Source organism: Populus euphratica, unplaced genomic scaffold (assembly GCF_000495115.2).
Source record: "Populus euphratica unplaced genomic scaffold, PopEup_1.0 scaffold3.1, whole genome shotgun sequence".
Lineage (NCBI taxonomy): Eukaryota > Viridiplantae > Streptophyta > Magnoliopsida > Malpighiales > Salicaceae > Populus > Populus euphratica.
In genome coordinates this window covers 5435671-5450640 of record NW_011499847.1, presented here as the reverse complement: position 1 = coordinate 5450640, position 14970 = coordinate 5435671, and the positions used below count along the sequence as shown (strand labels likewise).

The 14970-nt window shown below is 34.2% G+C and overlaps 3 protein-coding genes and 1 long non-coding RNA gene across 5 annotated transcripts in view; 2 read left to right on the top strand and 2 right to left on the bottom strand.

The window, feature by feature from the left end:
- The window catches only part of LOC105110168 (protein FLC EXPRESSOR-like), a 9420-nt gene extending 8665 nt beyond the window's left edge, over positions 1-755 (bottom strand). Inside the window, exon 1 of one of the 2 annotated variants that reach the window (XM_011005115.1) lies at positions 59-755. In XM_011005115.1, the coding sequence (XP_011003417.1) occupies positions 59-585 (527 nt within the window). In that variant the 5' untranslated portion in view covers positions 586-755. The remainder of the gene's footprint in view (positions 1-58) is intronic. The other variant, XM_011005123.1, reaches the window with a different exon arrangement.
- Positions 756-1318: 563 nt separating this feature from the next.
- On the top strand, positions 1319-2878 carry LOC105110182 (uncharacterized). Its single transcript, XR_839417.1, has 3 exons — positions 1319-1411; positions 1494-1924; positions 2043-2878. It is a non-coding gene; the product is annotated as an uncharacterized LOC105110182 (long non-coding RNA).
- A 7878-nt stretch (positions 2879-10756) lies between these two features.
- On the top strand, positions 10757-11568 carry LOC105110144 (LOB domain-containing protein 12-like). Its single transcript, XM_011005085.1, has 2 exons — positions 10757-11043; positions 11179-11568. Exons 1-2 carry the CDS (start codon positions 10888-10890, stop codon positions 11512-11514), a joined length of 492 nt encoding a protein of 163 aa, XP_011003387.1. The 5' UTR covers positions 10757-10887; the 3' UTR covers positions 11515-11568.
- A 2834-nt stretch (positions 11569-14402) lies between these two features.
- LOC105111438 (egg cell-secreted protein 1.1-like) lies at positions 14403-14816 on the bottom strand. The gene has a single exon (XM_011006786.1). The coding sequence runs from the start codon at positions 14814-14816 to the stop codon at positions 14403-14405; it is 414 nt and encodes a 137-aa protein (XP_011005088.1).
- Positions 14817-14970: the final 154 nt, after the last annotated feature.

The following is a 14970-nucleotide window of genomic DNA, read 5'->3' as shown; positions in this document are numbered from 1 at the left end:
ACCAACCAACAAAATTACCCCCCCAAAAAAACCCCCCCCCCCACCTTTTTTGTCTTACCTTCCTCCTTGAATCTCCTGCTGTACAGTTTCAATCTCCTCTTTAATAACACCCACCTGCTGCGTTTCCCTTTTAGCCTTAACAATTTCACTATTCATGTCCTTCAATTGTGCAGTCATATCCTGCCGTTGCAAAGTAATTTTCTGTACATCCGTTCTCACCTGAACAAGTTCAGATCTCATAGCATCAATAGACCGTAACTCGGCATCCAATTTCAACGATCTTTGATAGACTTCACGAATTTGATTATCTCTCTCGGCTTTGACACCAGCAGCAAGTGTTGATAAGTGACGAAGAGGTCTTGCTGTGACAGAGAGACTTCTTGTTTTAATGCAACGTGTGGCAGCGTGTCGATGGTTGTCTAAAAGAAGGGATTGGATCTCACGGTGTTGGGTTGATATTCGGTCTTCGAGGAGGTGGCGGTGAGGTCGGGTGTGAAGGTGGCGTGGGCCGGTGGTTGAGCGAGAAAGGGGGGCGACTCGGGATAAAGGGATTTCGCGGAGTTGGAGATGGTTGCGTCCTGCCATTTTTTCTCTTTGATCCTATGCGATGGGAGTTTTTCTTCTTCTTTTTTTTTTGTCTTGTTGGGAGTGTGAGATGGAGTTGAAGAGCGACATGAACGGTGTAAGGGCCGAGCGCGAAGGGGCTGTTGGTTGCCACCAGTAGGAAATTTCCAGCCAAGTCGGGGCGAGGGAGCCTCGCTCAGACCCGTATAATAATAGATTTAAGAGAATTATTGTATTTTTTTAGTACATACGAGTTTATCCGCCCGTTTTTCCATCGAGGTTTCGCACAAAAAATTTTAAAGTTAAAAAAATTAATATATTATTTTTAAACTTTGTATAACAGTTTAAATTTAAAAAATTTATTAGATGTGTTTGTTATATATTTTTTAATTTTAAAAATATTAAATTAATATCTTTTATATTTTTTAAATAATTTTAAAATATTAATATAAAAAATAAAATAAAAAATACTTTTATAAAAATAACTTTCATCACTTTAACAAACACATTTTAGCTAATTTAGAAGGAATTATTAAGAAATCATCGGTAAATTTGTTCATTAACTCATTTACAAATCTAATTAAGTCTAATTCATTTTTTTTCATTTAAAATTCATTAGAATTATAAAAGATTATTTTTCAGTTATCGTTAACAGTTAACACCATTAAAAAAAACGTAAGAAGAAAACAGTTGCAGGAATTCACATTTGAACATATCCAAACCCACAAATAATCTTTAAAATAAAACCCAAGCCCAGAGCCACAACCTCCCGCCCTTGGCAAATGTCACGACTCACACAAACTCCTCACCAGATTTCCCTCTTCCGCTGTCAAATCACAAATTGAAGGTTCCAATTTTCACCCTCACAACCCTTCAATCGTCATCCCTCATTTCAAAAAAGCTCACTCAATCTCTTCTTTCTTTTGCAGATTCAAAGACGAAACGCTGCGAATTCTCGAATCAGTTATGGTCTTTAGAGACTTGAAATCGCTGATCGAAATACGATCGGATGTGAAACAGTCCATGAGATCCGAATCTTTCTCCATCATCCACCAAATCAAGATAAAATTGTCAAACAGAAGCTTTTTACTCTCCAATTATGTGTTGGCGCTTTCGCTGTCACAGGCGATACTGAGACAGCCACAAACTCCTTGTCAAATTTTATCCGTCAATTAATTAAAATTGCTAGCAATCTTTACATGAATTATGTGTGCAGAGTTGTTTGTCGCTGAAATAAGAGGCATTGCTTCTGCGTGATGTTAAGTCTACTGGGGAAAAATCGCTACAAGTTTCGTATCCGGAATGGCTAGATTTTGATCGCCATTGACTTGATAACGGCTTATTTTCTATTGCTATACAGGTTAAAGTTTCCTTATTGCTGAGTGAATAATTTATGTATTTTCTGATATAATAATATTGTCTAGATTAACTTTCGTATTAACCCGAGCCTTCACTTTGATTGTTTTTCGCTTGTATAGTCGTGTGAAAAGTCCCTAGCATGTTTTGAAAAGAATGACATTGCAGATACGAAAACAGGTGAGTTCTTCGAAAATGCTCAGATTATTGAAGAGATAAAGAGGTTCAAGGACCGTGACGTGAAAGTCTGCAGCTTCAGGTTCTGGTATGTTTCTATTCTCTTGTTTTTAATCTTTTTACATGGATGCATAGCATCTGATCAGCTATGATAATCAATCAGGCTTATGAAATGCGTACTTCAATGATAGCTTGTGTTGTGTTACACACACAAGCATGCGCGCACAGCTTTGATCTCTTAGTTTTATGTTAATTTTGGAAGCGAATATTATATATTTTATATGCCACACGTTTGTTTGTAAAGCCTCTTAATTAAATTCACATAGTTAATGGAAGATGAGTTGTTAGATAAAAATAAATAGAAGATAAGTTGTTAATATAATTGGTAGTGTATGATTGAAGATGAATTGTTGATATAATTTGTGGCGTAATTGGTATCATGATTTATGGTATTTGTCCCCTCATTCTTACTTATAAATAGTGAATGTATCCAAACCTTAAATGCACACCATAAGAGGGAAACAAAAGAGAAGAAGAGGAGAGTGAGAGAGGAAAAGTAATCCCATAAAATTGTGAGGTATCTGTAAGGAGAGTAAGTGAGGTGTTTTCTCTTAGTAATAGAGAGATTTCAGTTGTTCTTCTATTGATAAAGAGATATTGTAATTCCTACATTACTCAGTAAAATTCTTCTATATTTGTCCATGGACGTAGCCAAATTGAGTGAATTTCGTAAATTCTTGTGTGTCTTATTTATCATTTTATCATATCCTTTGCCTTTTATTTTATCAGGGTTGTATGTTAGTATTCTAATAGTTGTATTATAGCCTCTTGGTTGGTGTTGTTAACACACGAAAGTTATTCATGTATACGGTCATTATTCACATCTACGGTACTATTCACATTTACAATACCGTTCACATATGTTACTGTTGGCGTATATAAAAATCAGTGTGGTGATTAAATACAGTCTAGGAAGTTCTATCTAATAAGATTGAGTTTTAAGCGGACCGTTTGTGACCCTTTCAATCTTTCCTGGTAACTTACTTAGTGCATTATTATTCACACGATACTATTTCTGTATATATTACATATTAGTTAAACGGTGATAGCTGAATAGATCACGGTGAATAAAATAACAGTAAAGTACGAGATTGAGATGTTTAAAGGGAGCAAGTTCTCACTGTGAAAAATGAGAATTAAGGCAATCTTAAGGAAAGATAATTGCTTGGCAGTATTGAGGATCAACTCGTGGAGATCACTGATAATGCAAAATGAAATGAGATAGATGACAATGATTTTGCTAACATACATTTAGCATTAGCTTATGAAGTATTATCAAGTATAGCGGAGAAGAAAACAGTTAAGGAGATATGGGATACTCTAACAACATTGTATATCTTATTGAGAGCAACATTGTATAATGTCTTCTAATCAAGGATGGAGAGACATGAACTTTCCATGAGACTATCAAAACACAGATGTATTTATGTGGATGACAGCAATGCAAGAGGAGATTGAAGCTCTACACAAGAATAACACTTGAAATCTTGTTTTGTTTTCATAAAAAAAGAATGTCATTAGCACCAAATGAGTTTACTAGATAAAACGTGATGACAATAATCAAGTGAAACGGTATCGTGCAAGATTGGCGGTGAAAGGATATGCTTATAAAGAAGGAATAAACTTCAATGAGATGTTTTCCTTGATGGTATGACTTACTACAATTAGAGTAATTTTGGTAATGAGTGATATTTGATCTTTATTTAGAGCAGTTAGATATAAAAATTGCATTTTTTCATGGAAAACTTGAAAAGGAAATTTATATGCTTCAACCAAAGAGTTTTGCTGAAATAGGCAAGGAGAACTTGGTTTGCAAGTTAAACAAATTTCTATATGGTCTCAAACAGGCACTGAGGTATTGATATAAGAGATTTGATTCTTTCATAGTTAGCTTTGGGTATAACAAACTCAATTCAGACCATTATACGTATTATAGAAAGTTTGAAGAAGATGATAATTTCATCATTCTCTTGCTGTACGTGGATGATATGTTGGTAATAGGCCCCAACAAATATCAAGTATAAGAATTGAAGGCACAATTGGCTAGGGAGTTTGATATAAATAACTTGAGACCGACAAACAGGATTTTAGGAATGCAAATTCATTGAGATAGATGTAAGAGGAAGATTTGGCTTTTTTAGAAGAATTATTTGAAAAAGATTTTGCGATGTTTCAACATGTAAGATTGTAAGTCAATTTCCATCGCATTTCCTGTTAATTTCAAATTATCCTTAAGTATGTCTCCTAACAATGAAGCATAGAGAATGGAGATGTCTCGAGTACCATATGCATTAGCAGTGGGAGGTTTAATGTTTACTATGATATGTACAAGACCAGACATTGCACAAGTAGTAGGAGCAGTTAGTCGATACATGGAAAATCCTAGTAGTGAGCATTGAAATACTATTAAGAGGATCTTGAGATACATCAAAGGTACCTTAGATGCCGCATTAAGTTATGGAGGATCAGAACTTACTTTCAGAAGTTATGTTGATTCAGATTTTGCTAGTAACCTTGAGAAAAAAAAATCCACTATAAGCTATATGATCATAATTGCAGGAGGAGTTGTGAGTTGGGTCTCTAAAATTTAGACTATTGTAGCGTTATTCACAATAGAAGCTGAGTATATAACAACTACATAAGCTTGTAAAGAAATAATATGGATGAAGAAGCTTATGGAGGAGCTTGGGTACAAATAAGAGAACATTTTTTTGTATTGTGATAGTTAGAGTGCCTTGCATATTGCAAGGAATCCATTATTTCATTCAAGAACAAAACATATAGATGTTCAGTATCACTTTATTTGCGAAGTGGTGGGAGATGGAAGTGTGGATTTTCAGAAGGTTCACTTAAAGAAAAATCCAGCAGATGTTTTGACCAAATCAGTCAACACTGATAAGTATATTTGATACAGATCCTCTTATGATTTAGCAGAAACGTAAGCAACATGAAGATGGTAAGTATAGAAAGGATAGAAGAATCACAGATGATCAAGTGTGAAGACTTGATTAAATCATCAAAGTCTTCAAGTGGAGAATGTAAAGCTATTTAATTAAATCCACATAATTGGTGGAAGATGAGTTGTTAGACGAAAATAAATGGGAGATGAATTGTTGGCATAATTGGTGGAGTATGAGTGAAGATGAGTTGTTGGCATAATTGGTGTCATGATTTATAGCCTTTATCCCTTCACTCTTGCCTATAAATAAGTAATGAATTCAAGCCTTAAATGCACACTATAAGAGAGAAACAAAAGAGAAGAAGAGGAGAGTGAGAGAGGAAAAGTAATCCCATAAAATTATGAGGTATTTGTGAGGATAGTAAGTAAGGTGTTTTTTTCCTAGTAATATAAAGATTTCATTTGTTCTTCTAGTAGTAGAAATAGACTGTAATTCTCACATTACTTAGTAAAATCTTTCTATACTTGCCCGTGGATGTAATCAAATTGAACGAATTATATAAATTCTTGTGTGTATCATTTTTTATTTTATACCATTCTTTACTTTTTATTTTACCGGGTTTGCTTTTTATTTTATTGGGTTTGCATACTAGTAACCAAACAAAATACTGTGATAAAGATAGAAGTGCAATCAAGAGAGCATAGTTTGAAGTGTGCTGCAGGATTCTTTAATCATTGCTGTAAGGAAGAAAGCCTACGGGGCTTGTCGAATTTGGTGTTCGAAATTCATAAACTGCGGCGAAATGAAATTAAGCTTGTAGAGATTGTGGATGCAATGGAATGGTAAAATTTATGCTGGCTGATGATGAGATTACAAGTTCTCACTTCAAAAGCTAATTCATGTGAAAGAGACTGCCATTATGTTGTGCCAGTTTTCGATGCATATATCGGTGAAATTTTTTTATATTATGTACCATGCCAGAGTTTTAGCATGACGCAGGAGTTATTCCAATATGTTTGTGTATGGATTTCATAGCTTTTTATAGGAGTGTCCAGAACAACTCTTTACGTTTCTTTTCCCGGCAGTGGATAATTTAATGTCATGGCGAACTTAGGGTACTTAACATAAGCTTCGAGATGGCTTCAGGATAGATAATAAGCAGGAAATAAGCAGTGCATGCAGCATTTCTTTGTGTGTTTTAATTCCAAAAAGCAAGGAGACTAGTGATCAAATTTTTAGAAAAAATTTAAATGATTTAGATTAGCAATTACCACTCGAGGTTTCACACAGAGATTTTGGGATATATAATATATGTTCTTTTATTTTCATGCAGCTATCATCTCAGATTCTACATGAGGTTAGACATCACTTTTATTCATATGACATTAACTTTAATCTATAGATCTTTAGCAATGAACTCGTTAATGTTGGATCTCAGGAATAACTACTTTGGATTTAGTGCAACTATTTTGTAGATATTTATGTGGCATATTTATGTGGTTCTCATTTCTCCAAGTGATTAAGGGTTGGTAAATAAGATTCATGTCAAACTCTTTTAAACGTTCCTTTTCGTTTGATGGTTACAAATTCTGTTCGGTCATTCCAGTCCAGGCATAAGCGGCTGAGTAATTGGAAAGGAAAATAGCTGAGAAGAGCAAAATATGCTCTTCATTTCATAGAGAAACAAAAAGCCCTGCTAGCACTCTGTTTAGAAACGGAATCAAGAAGCGGCATGCACGTGTATTGTGTAAACGCCACAGTTTGCAGCAGAATGTTGAATTATAACTTTGTTGCCAAATTTACCTGTCCTCACGGAATTTGTTTGTATGACTGCAAAGTTGTATCAAGTCACTTCTCGTTGTTAACTACAAGCTCTTTCCCCTTAAATTGTAACGTTTCTGAAGACAGATGCTTTTCTATTCCATTCAATCAAAAGAACATTATTGTATTCTCTAATTATCTGATCATTTTGGATCTTTTCATATGATACGATGTGTTTGGGAGTATTTACTTAACTGTAGAGGCTGATGCTAGTGTACTCGGTCTGATTAGGGGACAAGAAGGGAAGAGATTGGTCTGGATGACATGCTCTGCTGGTTTGTCTTGGATTAGCCATATCAAGGTCGTACATGCAAACCAATAAAAACAATTAGCATGGCAAGAGCATTTATGTGCCCGTCAGTACATTACTATTGTCTTTTGCAATAGAAAATCAAGGCAATAATGAAAATGAGCTTTCATCGGTCATTAACTAGTTTTCTTTGGCATGCCCTGGAAGAAAAATGAATTATCTTTCTACTTATTCATTCTCCAATTCCATTTTGTAGTGTATGCTGTCAGGAAAGGCTTCTCTTCTGGTGCCTCTCGAGTCTGGTCAACCAATATCACTAACAAAGAGATTCATTCATGAGCCATGGTATGTGAAGTACTTGTCACGTTAAAATATATATTTCAAACTCTAGATTGAAGATGACCTCTTCAATTTTTGAAGTATTAAACCATAAAGGAGTTTATTATGAGGGAAAAACGTAGCTCTGCAGCGTCAAATTAACACGGCCCATGTTCGTGTGCTTGTTCACGTGCTTACCTCTTGCTTCAGGCCTAATGTTTTTCTTGATTTCCACCGAGCTGATAATGCAGACCTTGCATTTTGAACAGAATTGGTCACCTTGGAAATCCAACATGGACTCTGTTCAAGCAACTGAATTTCAAGTCTCTGATGCCATGAGACCCTCACTTGCGATGTTCGCTTTTGTCAAACATTGCCCTCTAATCTTCACCCCTTCAGATTTGAAAGTAAACTATATGCAAATTTCGAGAATCGAATCTTCCATATCACCAAGCACATTAAATGCTTGCGTTGGACCTCGCATGTTTTATTTTTCTTCAAGAGGGCGAAAGATGTCTGTTTTTCCTCTATTTTATTCATGTGTTTTAAAAAAACCATAGTAAAACAAAGAATACAAAGGTTCTCACCGTCAAACTATGATTCCTTTTCTTCGTTCTAGAGCTTAGGGGTTTGAAACTTGGAGGTGTGAACTTGAAAATACGCGCTTTGTGATGTAGTGCCAATAAAAGAAATTTCAACAGGTGGCCCCATAGTAATATATTGGCTGAGATACGGGTCTGAAATAACACACATGCACTTCATTAAATGACACATACACGAGAAAAAAGGAAAATATAGATACTCCAGGACACCTAGAGAAGGAGAGGGCGCATATATATAGCTTAATTGATAGTAAAATCTCTCTTTCTAATAATTCTAGTGTTCGAGTATCTTCTTTATAATAATAATAATAATAATAATACGGGAAGGAGAGCTATTCTGCTCGGAACAGAAGATTCGAAGCTTGGAATCATGTGGTAAGCATTAAATGCAAGAGAAAAGGAATTGGTCTTAGGGTTTCACACCTCTTGTGTTTTCCGTTTAAATCTCTCTGGAACTGGGATTTTTATAATCCCTCAGAAGGTCGACCTTAGCTTGATGTCGGATCTCATTTAATGGTTCACATTAATTGCTTGGTGGGTTATCGTTATCATCGTATAAATTATTTCATGGAGATAAGATGAGGAGATGAGGATTAAGACTTCAATTGATGTCTGTTTACTAGAAGAGATAGTTTTTCAATGATTTGATGGTTTAGAATAGAGCAACTGCTGTCAAACGAGAGTTTAGTTTTTACGGTGGAACCATAACCAGACATTGTTCAACTACATACATTTCTCGATGAGGAATGCAATGTTTGTAAAGCATTCAAACCATGCCATTTACTATTAAGAAAATAAGAGTAGCAACTAGTACAAAACAACATTGACATCTGTAATTTTTTATGTGCTTGATGATGCACATCACTGACACTGTAATGACCGATCCTTGTTTTGCTATTTTAAAAATCAGAACACCCTCTGTATAACAATTTTCATCTCATTCGGTTAATTTTAGATTTTTTAGCCAAATTCTAAACTAGATGTATAGATTTTTTTTAAAATTTTTTTTATATAATTTTATCTTTCAACATTTGGTTTATTAATTTAATAAAATAGTGATTTGTTTTCTTTATAATTATTTCAGTCTTATAACCTATGTCATAAATTTGACTGGTTAACTTGGTTGATTCAATTTATTTTTTTAATTGATAATTTTTTTTTAGTTTCATTATTCAACATTTTTAACTTTTAGTTAATTATGAATTAGACTTTATTATTTATTGTGGTTTATTTCCTATAAAGTTATTACCTCATAACCCAGATCACGAGTTTTCTAAGTTAATCAAGTAAACTTTTATACTTTTATTATTTTTTTAATTTTATTATTTAATAGTGAGTTTATTGAGAATTGAACTTTAATTTGTGTTATATAAAGTTATTATAGTCTCATGATCAGAGTTGCAAATTTAAAAAGTTAATCTAAGTCAATCCAATATAATATCATTCTAATATTAAAAAAATAATTTTATTTTTATATTTTTAATGAGTTATTTTGATTTAATTTTTACATGAATTTTTTTATTTTTCTATAAAAAAATATTAGTTATGCATGGATATTTCTGGAATCGAGCTTGACAGAATTGTTGCGGGAATTTTGCATGCCAAAGAAAAACTTGGAGGGCAACTCATTAAAAGCTCCATTGATCAAGCACTTCTCATCCCTCCTCAAATAGTGGGCGTGTCATTAATCACAAATTATAATAACCGCCTTTTGTTCAAATACTTGTTACTGTTATAATTGAAAGCAAAATTTAAGAAGTTGGCTTAACGATTAATGAAGTTTTCTTTTTCTTTTTTCATTTTTATTTTCCCAAGTTCAGGATATACATTTGAGATCGTTTAAAAAGAATCTAATTTTAATTCTAGTTAAACACAAGAGATTATATATACTGGACATTGGATTTGGTAGAGCTGTGTGTGTGTGTGCATTATGCTATTCTTGGCCTAGTTTAATTTTATTAATTTGTAAAACAATAACAGATAAGAACGAAAAGAGGATCCAATTTATTTTTTTTGGCAAACAATAGTATAATAAACGGCAACATCTAACTTTTAACGTTAATTCAGATAAAGGAAGAGAGAAATTAGAATGAAATTTCCATGTAATTTATTTAATGTCACCAACAAACATTCATGTTTAGCCTATCTTTTTTTTATGTTTTGATTCGGGTTAGCTAGGTAGGTTTCTTATCGTTATCACCATATTGAAAAACCCTAAACTGGCCTGACAATTAATGACTCTCACACTCTCTACGAGGTCTAGACTTTTATTTACTACATGTATTTTTTTTTACGTAACATAGGCTTAGACATTCGAAACCTAATAGTATAATAGTACAATCATCATACTATACATTGTTTTTTTTTTTTAACATACTCATATGAGTATACATACATACAATCAGAACACAGAAACAAATAGTCAAACAAGAACGTGGACAAGAGTACTAGTACACCAATGCATTGCCAGCCCATCACGCGCCCCGGCGGTGGTCAACCTCGTCCATTTGATTTTCATTGCAAAAGCCTTGAACTGTAATTAAATCTATGTGCATGCAATTGTTTCCACGGTGCTTTCCTCCACAATTGGGAATCATAGCTGCTTCTTTCCATGTACTTTATTATTTGTTTAATTATAATGATAATCTCTTTATTTTAACTTGAACATGCATGTGCATCCATTCTACACACTAGGCGAGCACATCCCTCAACTATTATAAATACACATTCCAATCTCATTTTGTTCCACATTGAACTTCCTTTTGGATTTCTTTATATCTTTCTCTCTACCTATCTGCATCAAAAGAGAATTTTCTTTGTGTTATTTTAAGACGAAAACATGGGGGGTTCTTCACCATGTGCATCCTGCAAACTGCTAAGGCGCCGGTGCGCCAAAGACTGCATCTTTGCCCCTTACTTCCCTTCTGATGATCCCCATAAGTTTGCCATTGTCCACAAGGTCTTCGGTGCTAGTAATGTTAGCAAAATGTTGCAGGTCCCCCCTCTCTCCTTAATTTGTGTGTGTACTGATCTATACTATGCGTGTATGAAAACAGCAAAGCACGTTCTTTGAGCAGTTTTTAATATTAATGATGATCCTTTAAATGATGAGGCTATTGTAATCTTGCAGGAGATTCCAATTCATCAGAGAGTAGATGCTGTGAGCAGTTTAGTTTATGAAGCAAATGCAAGAGTGCGAGACCCGGTCTATGGATGTGTTGGTGCAATATCTTACTTACAAAATCAAGTATCACAGTTGCAAATACAACTTGCAGCTACTCAGGCAGAGATGAATTGCATCCAGATGCAACAGGAGCCTACCTTACCAACCCAGCTAGATCAAGATGAGAAGGCACTTCTTTTAGCCAGTAGTAATAACTTCAATAACATTCCTCAATATTTTAACTTTGCGTCTTCTAGCAATGCAATCCAAGACCCTCTTAAGAGAGAGTCTCTCTGGACTTGAGTAGTACTTGAAAATTGTTTTTTTTTAATGAATAATTATAACCTTTTTGTTCAAGGTTCTCTCTGATCGATTTTGAGTTCAATATTGACCTAGCTTGCTTGTTCTAGCTCTGTGTTTCTCATGGAAAACAAATTAATCCATGATTGTGTGTAATTAAGCAGTATGCACGTGCGTGTCCATGTGAAAGAGAGATCAGACTAATAATTTTAGTTCTTGGAATAGATGAGACAAAAACAAACTTCATGTAGGAATTTGAGTTAAGGGGTCAACGTCGATCGTTAACAGGCCAATATACAGCACTACCGCATGTGAGACAGAAACACAGTCGGGTTTACATTAATTCTCTTTTCTTCATTAAGACGTTACTTATTACGGGGCATGTTGTCCCCTTTGGTAGTTCTCTTTCAACATATATGATTATAAAATTGAAATGCTAAATTAATTCATGACAGACCTCTGGCTTCATTAACAGAACACGTTAACACATCCTGGCATCTTAATAACATGCATATAATTATGGTTGTGTTGTTCCTGTCTCTAAATAATAACATACATCCTTTGTTTCAATCTTATCACGTGACATGGGGGCTACAAATTAAGCAATTCAGAAGTGCACTGTTCTTGTGAAAGAATCTTGAAAAGCCCATTTTAATATTAGTAAGAAGAAAATCACAGTTTAATTTAAATATTAGTCGAACTGCGCAGCAACTTTTCCCCTGCGTTTGTATATATCTAAGCTAAGGTTTAGAGCTAGCTTCAAATAGGGTTACGAGTATTTTACGTGCAAGATTTCTTAAAGTCAAATATGGAAGCGGTTAACTTAACATGTCCCTCATTGGAAAATGCTTAACAATTTTCCTTTTGTGAAAATGACCTTTCCCATATTGAATTTTTCATAAGGGCGCTGCTTGAATAAGCTTTTAGGGCGTAGCATTTGCCCCGGTTTTTGCAGCGATTTATATGGTCATCGGGGTTAGTTGGATTGCTAAATCATGTCTGCGTGCGTTGTGGGAAAAATAATCTAAACAATGGCTTGTCTGACTGTTTCTTTTTTTCTTTTGATTTCATAGTCAGCCTGGTATTCTTTCGAGTTAGCTCGGTGACATTGAGTCAGGGGTTGGTCGGAGACGGATCCTCAGAATGGAAAGATCCTTTTAATGGTTGTGCTTCGTAAAAGATCACTCCTCCATACAACCGACCCCTGACAATATGAAAATAAACAAGAAATAAAGACAAATTATTTTGTTGACGCACCCAGCTAAAACCCTCTGATGAATAAAAAATAAAAATAAAATGTAATCCCTAGGATCGATATAGTTAGAATTAATCAGCGAAGGCGCAAAATGGCAACCCTCATAGGACAGTTGTCTCTGGATCATGACGTCGATATTATTATTGTTTAGTCGAAGAGAAAGGTAGATCGTACATTTCCATTTAAAATAAATTATTACACTGAACCTCAAATCTGAAAGATGGAGGAGAGGGCCGACGATTGAGATTGTAGTTCAATGATAGACCAGAATCGTCAGCTAATTACCAAAATGACTTGGGCCCCTCTTTTAGGAGGCATGTCGGGGACAGGTTCAGTTTTTTTGGTGGGCATCATTGTTGTTATTTCGTCTCTTTGCGGGTACTTTTTATTTATTTATTTTTATTTTTTCCCTAGCAGCTCTCCTAAACATTTTTTTTATTTTATACATATATATGCGTGCCTGCATCCAACCATGGGCTGGCATCTTCTTGTCCGTTCTAGGCCGATCTTGGGCTTATTGCCCAACTGAAATTCAGTTAGAGTCCATCTAGCATTAACCTCTAACTAGGATTCGTTTGTTTGTTTGATATAAAATAATTTTTTGAGAAAGAAAAATAATTAATGAAAAGTGTTTTCAGAAAAAATAAAATAAGACAAAATAAATATTTTAAATAATAAAATTTCTTTCTTTTCTTAACTCTGGAAAAAACATTTCTTTCCTTTAACAAAAATAAACCTTACACTTAAAGTTTTCCTTTCACAATTCTCTATTTTTCCTTTTGTTATTTCAGGTAATTCTTTTCCTTGAATCTCTCTCTATCATCATTTTTTTTTATCTATTTTCCTTATGTAATTTAGCTTAATTTATGGAATTTTTAAGTATATTTGACGGTGATATTTGATTTCAGGATTTAGTTCCTTTCTCTCGACAAAAATATATTGATGTCGATTTAAAAATCCATTAATTAATCGTTAAAAAATGTCCATGCTTGAGAAACAAAATCCATATCAATTCTATCACGGTAGTTATATTATGGAGAGAAAAGTAAAAAATAATAGCAAGGAAAGATTTTAAAGATATTACCAGCTTAATATTGGATCCAATGATATTGATTAATCTTATTTTTCTAATGGCTCGTTTTCATGAATTTCCTTGATTCATTTTTAGCCCCATTTTTGTGTAAATTATCTATAAAATAACCAATGTATAAATGTTAAGAAGTGAGAAATTATTATGGTAATAATTGTTTTTTAAAATATTTTTTTATTAGAAATATATTAAAATAATATTTTTTGAAAAACTTATTTTTGATATTAACACATTAAAACTATTTGAAAATAAAAAAATAATTCAAAGCAAATAAAAAATTCAAAATTTTTAAAAATACTATCAAAACCCAAAGTAAATTTATGTGCTGACATATAGCCAAAATCATGTAAAATGTACGAATTTGTAAAAAAAAATAAAATCTAAATGGACATGAAACACAGTACTAAATATAAAAGTAGAGCTTTACTTTAAAAAAACCAACATTTCTATTTCGAATGTAAAGGTGTAATTATTCGTTGTTATTATTATTATATTATTCTTGCTGCTGCTGCTAGCTATTATCAGCAGCTAGCCAGTCACAACTAATCAAGGAAGCAAAGGTTGCTTTGGAACAACATTAATCACAGATGGTGCATATGGATCTTTGGAATCGGCAGCTTTATCGCAGTAGCCTTCAAGTATTTGGCCCTCTTCAGTGGTAAACCCGAGCGTATCAATCATGTTAGGCCAGCAATGTCCACCAATTGTACGCAGAGCCTGGCAACAGCTATGGCCTAGTTGAGTCTCTCCGTTGAGGAAAAAAAGAATGATCTCCCCGGTGCATGCTTGGAGCTGAATCAAAGAGTCCCAGCAACTCGATGACTCTTCATCTAATTTCAAGCGAACCGTAAGGTTCGAGGCTGAGGCTAATGGCCGAGCCACGGCCGTGGCCTTGTTGCAGTCCAAGCTGCAGCACGCAGAGAAAGCAACCAAGAGAAAGAGCATGAGATTAAAAGCCATTTCGAAAGTGGTGTGGAGATTGATCATGGCTGGGTGTTTATATGGAGAAAGAATACATGTGGCATTGTTTTGAACGTTACAATATTTACTCATTGAAGGCGAAAAGGCTGAGAGAACGTGGAGGAGGAGCTAGTGAAAAAAAAAACAATAGTTA

What these genes read in the sequence shown, in the direction of transcription:
- LOC105110144 (XM_011005085.1), top strand. Translation starts at nt 10,888, where the DNA reads ATGGGGGGTTCTTCACCATGTGCATCCTGCAAACTGCTAAGGCGCCGG. An exon ending in ATGTTAGCAAAATGTTGCAG is followed by an intron (nt 11,044 to 11,178) that starts GTCCCCCCTCTC and finishes GTAATCTTGCAG; the next exon opens with GAGATTCCAATTCATCAGAG.
- LOC105111438 (XM_011006786.1), bottom strand. Translation starts at nt 14,816, where the DNA reads ATGGCTTTTAATCTCATGCTCTTTCTCTTGGTTGCTTTCTCTGCGTGC.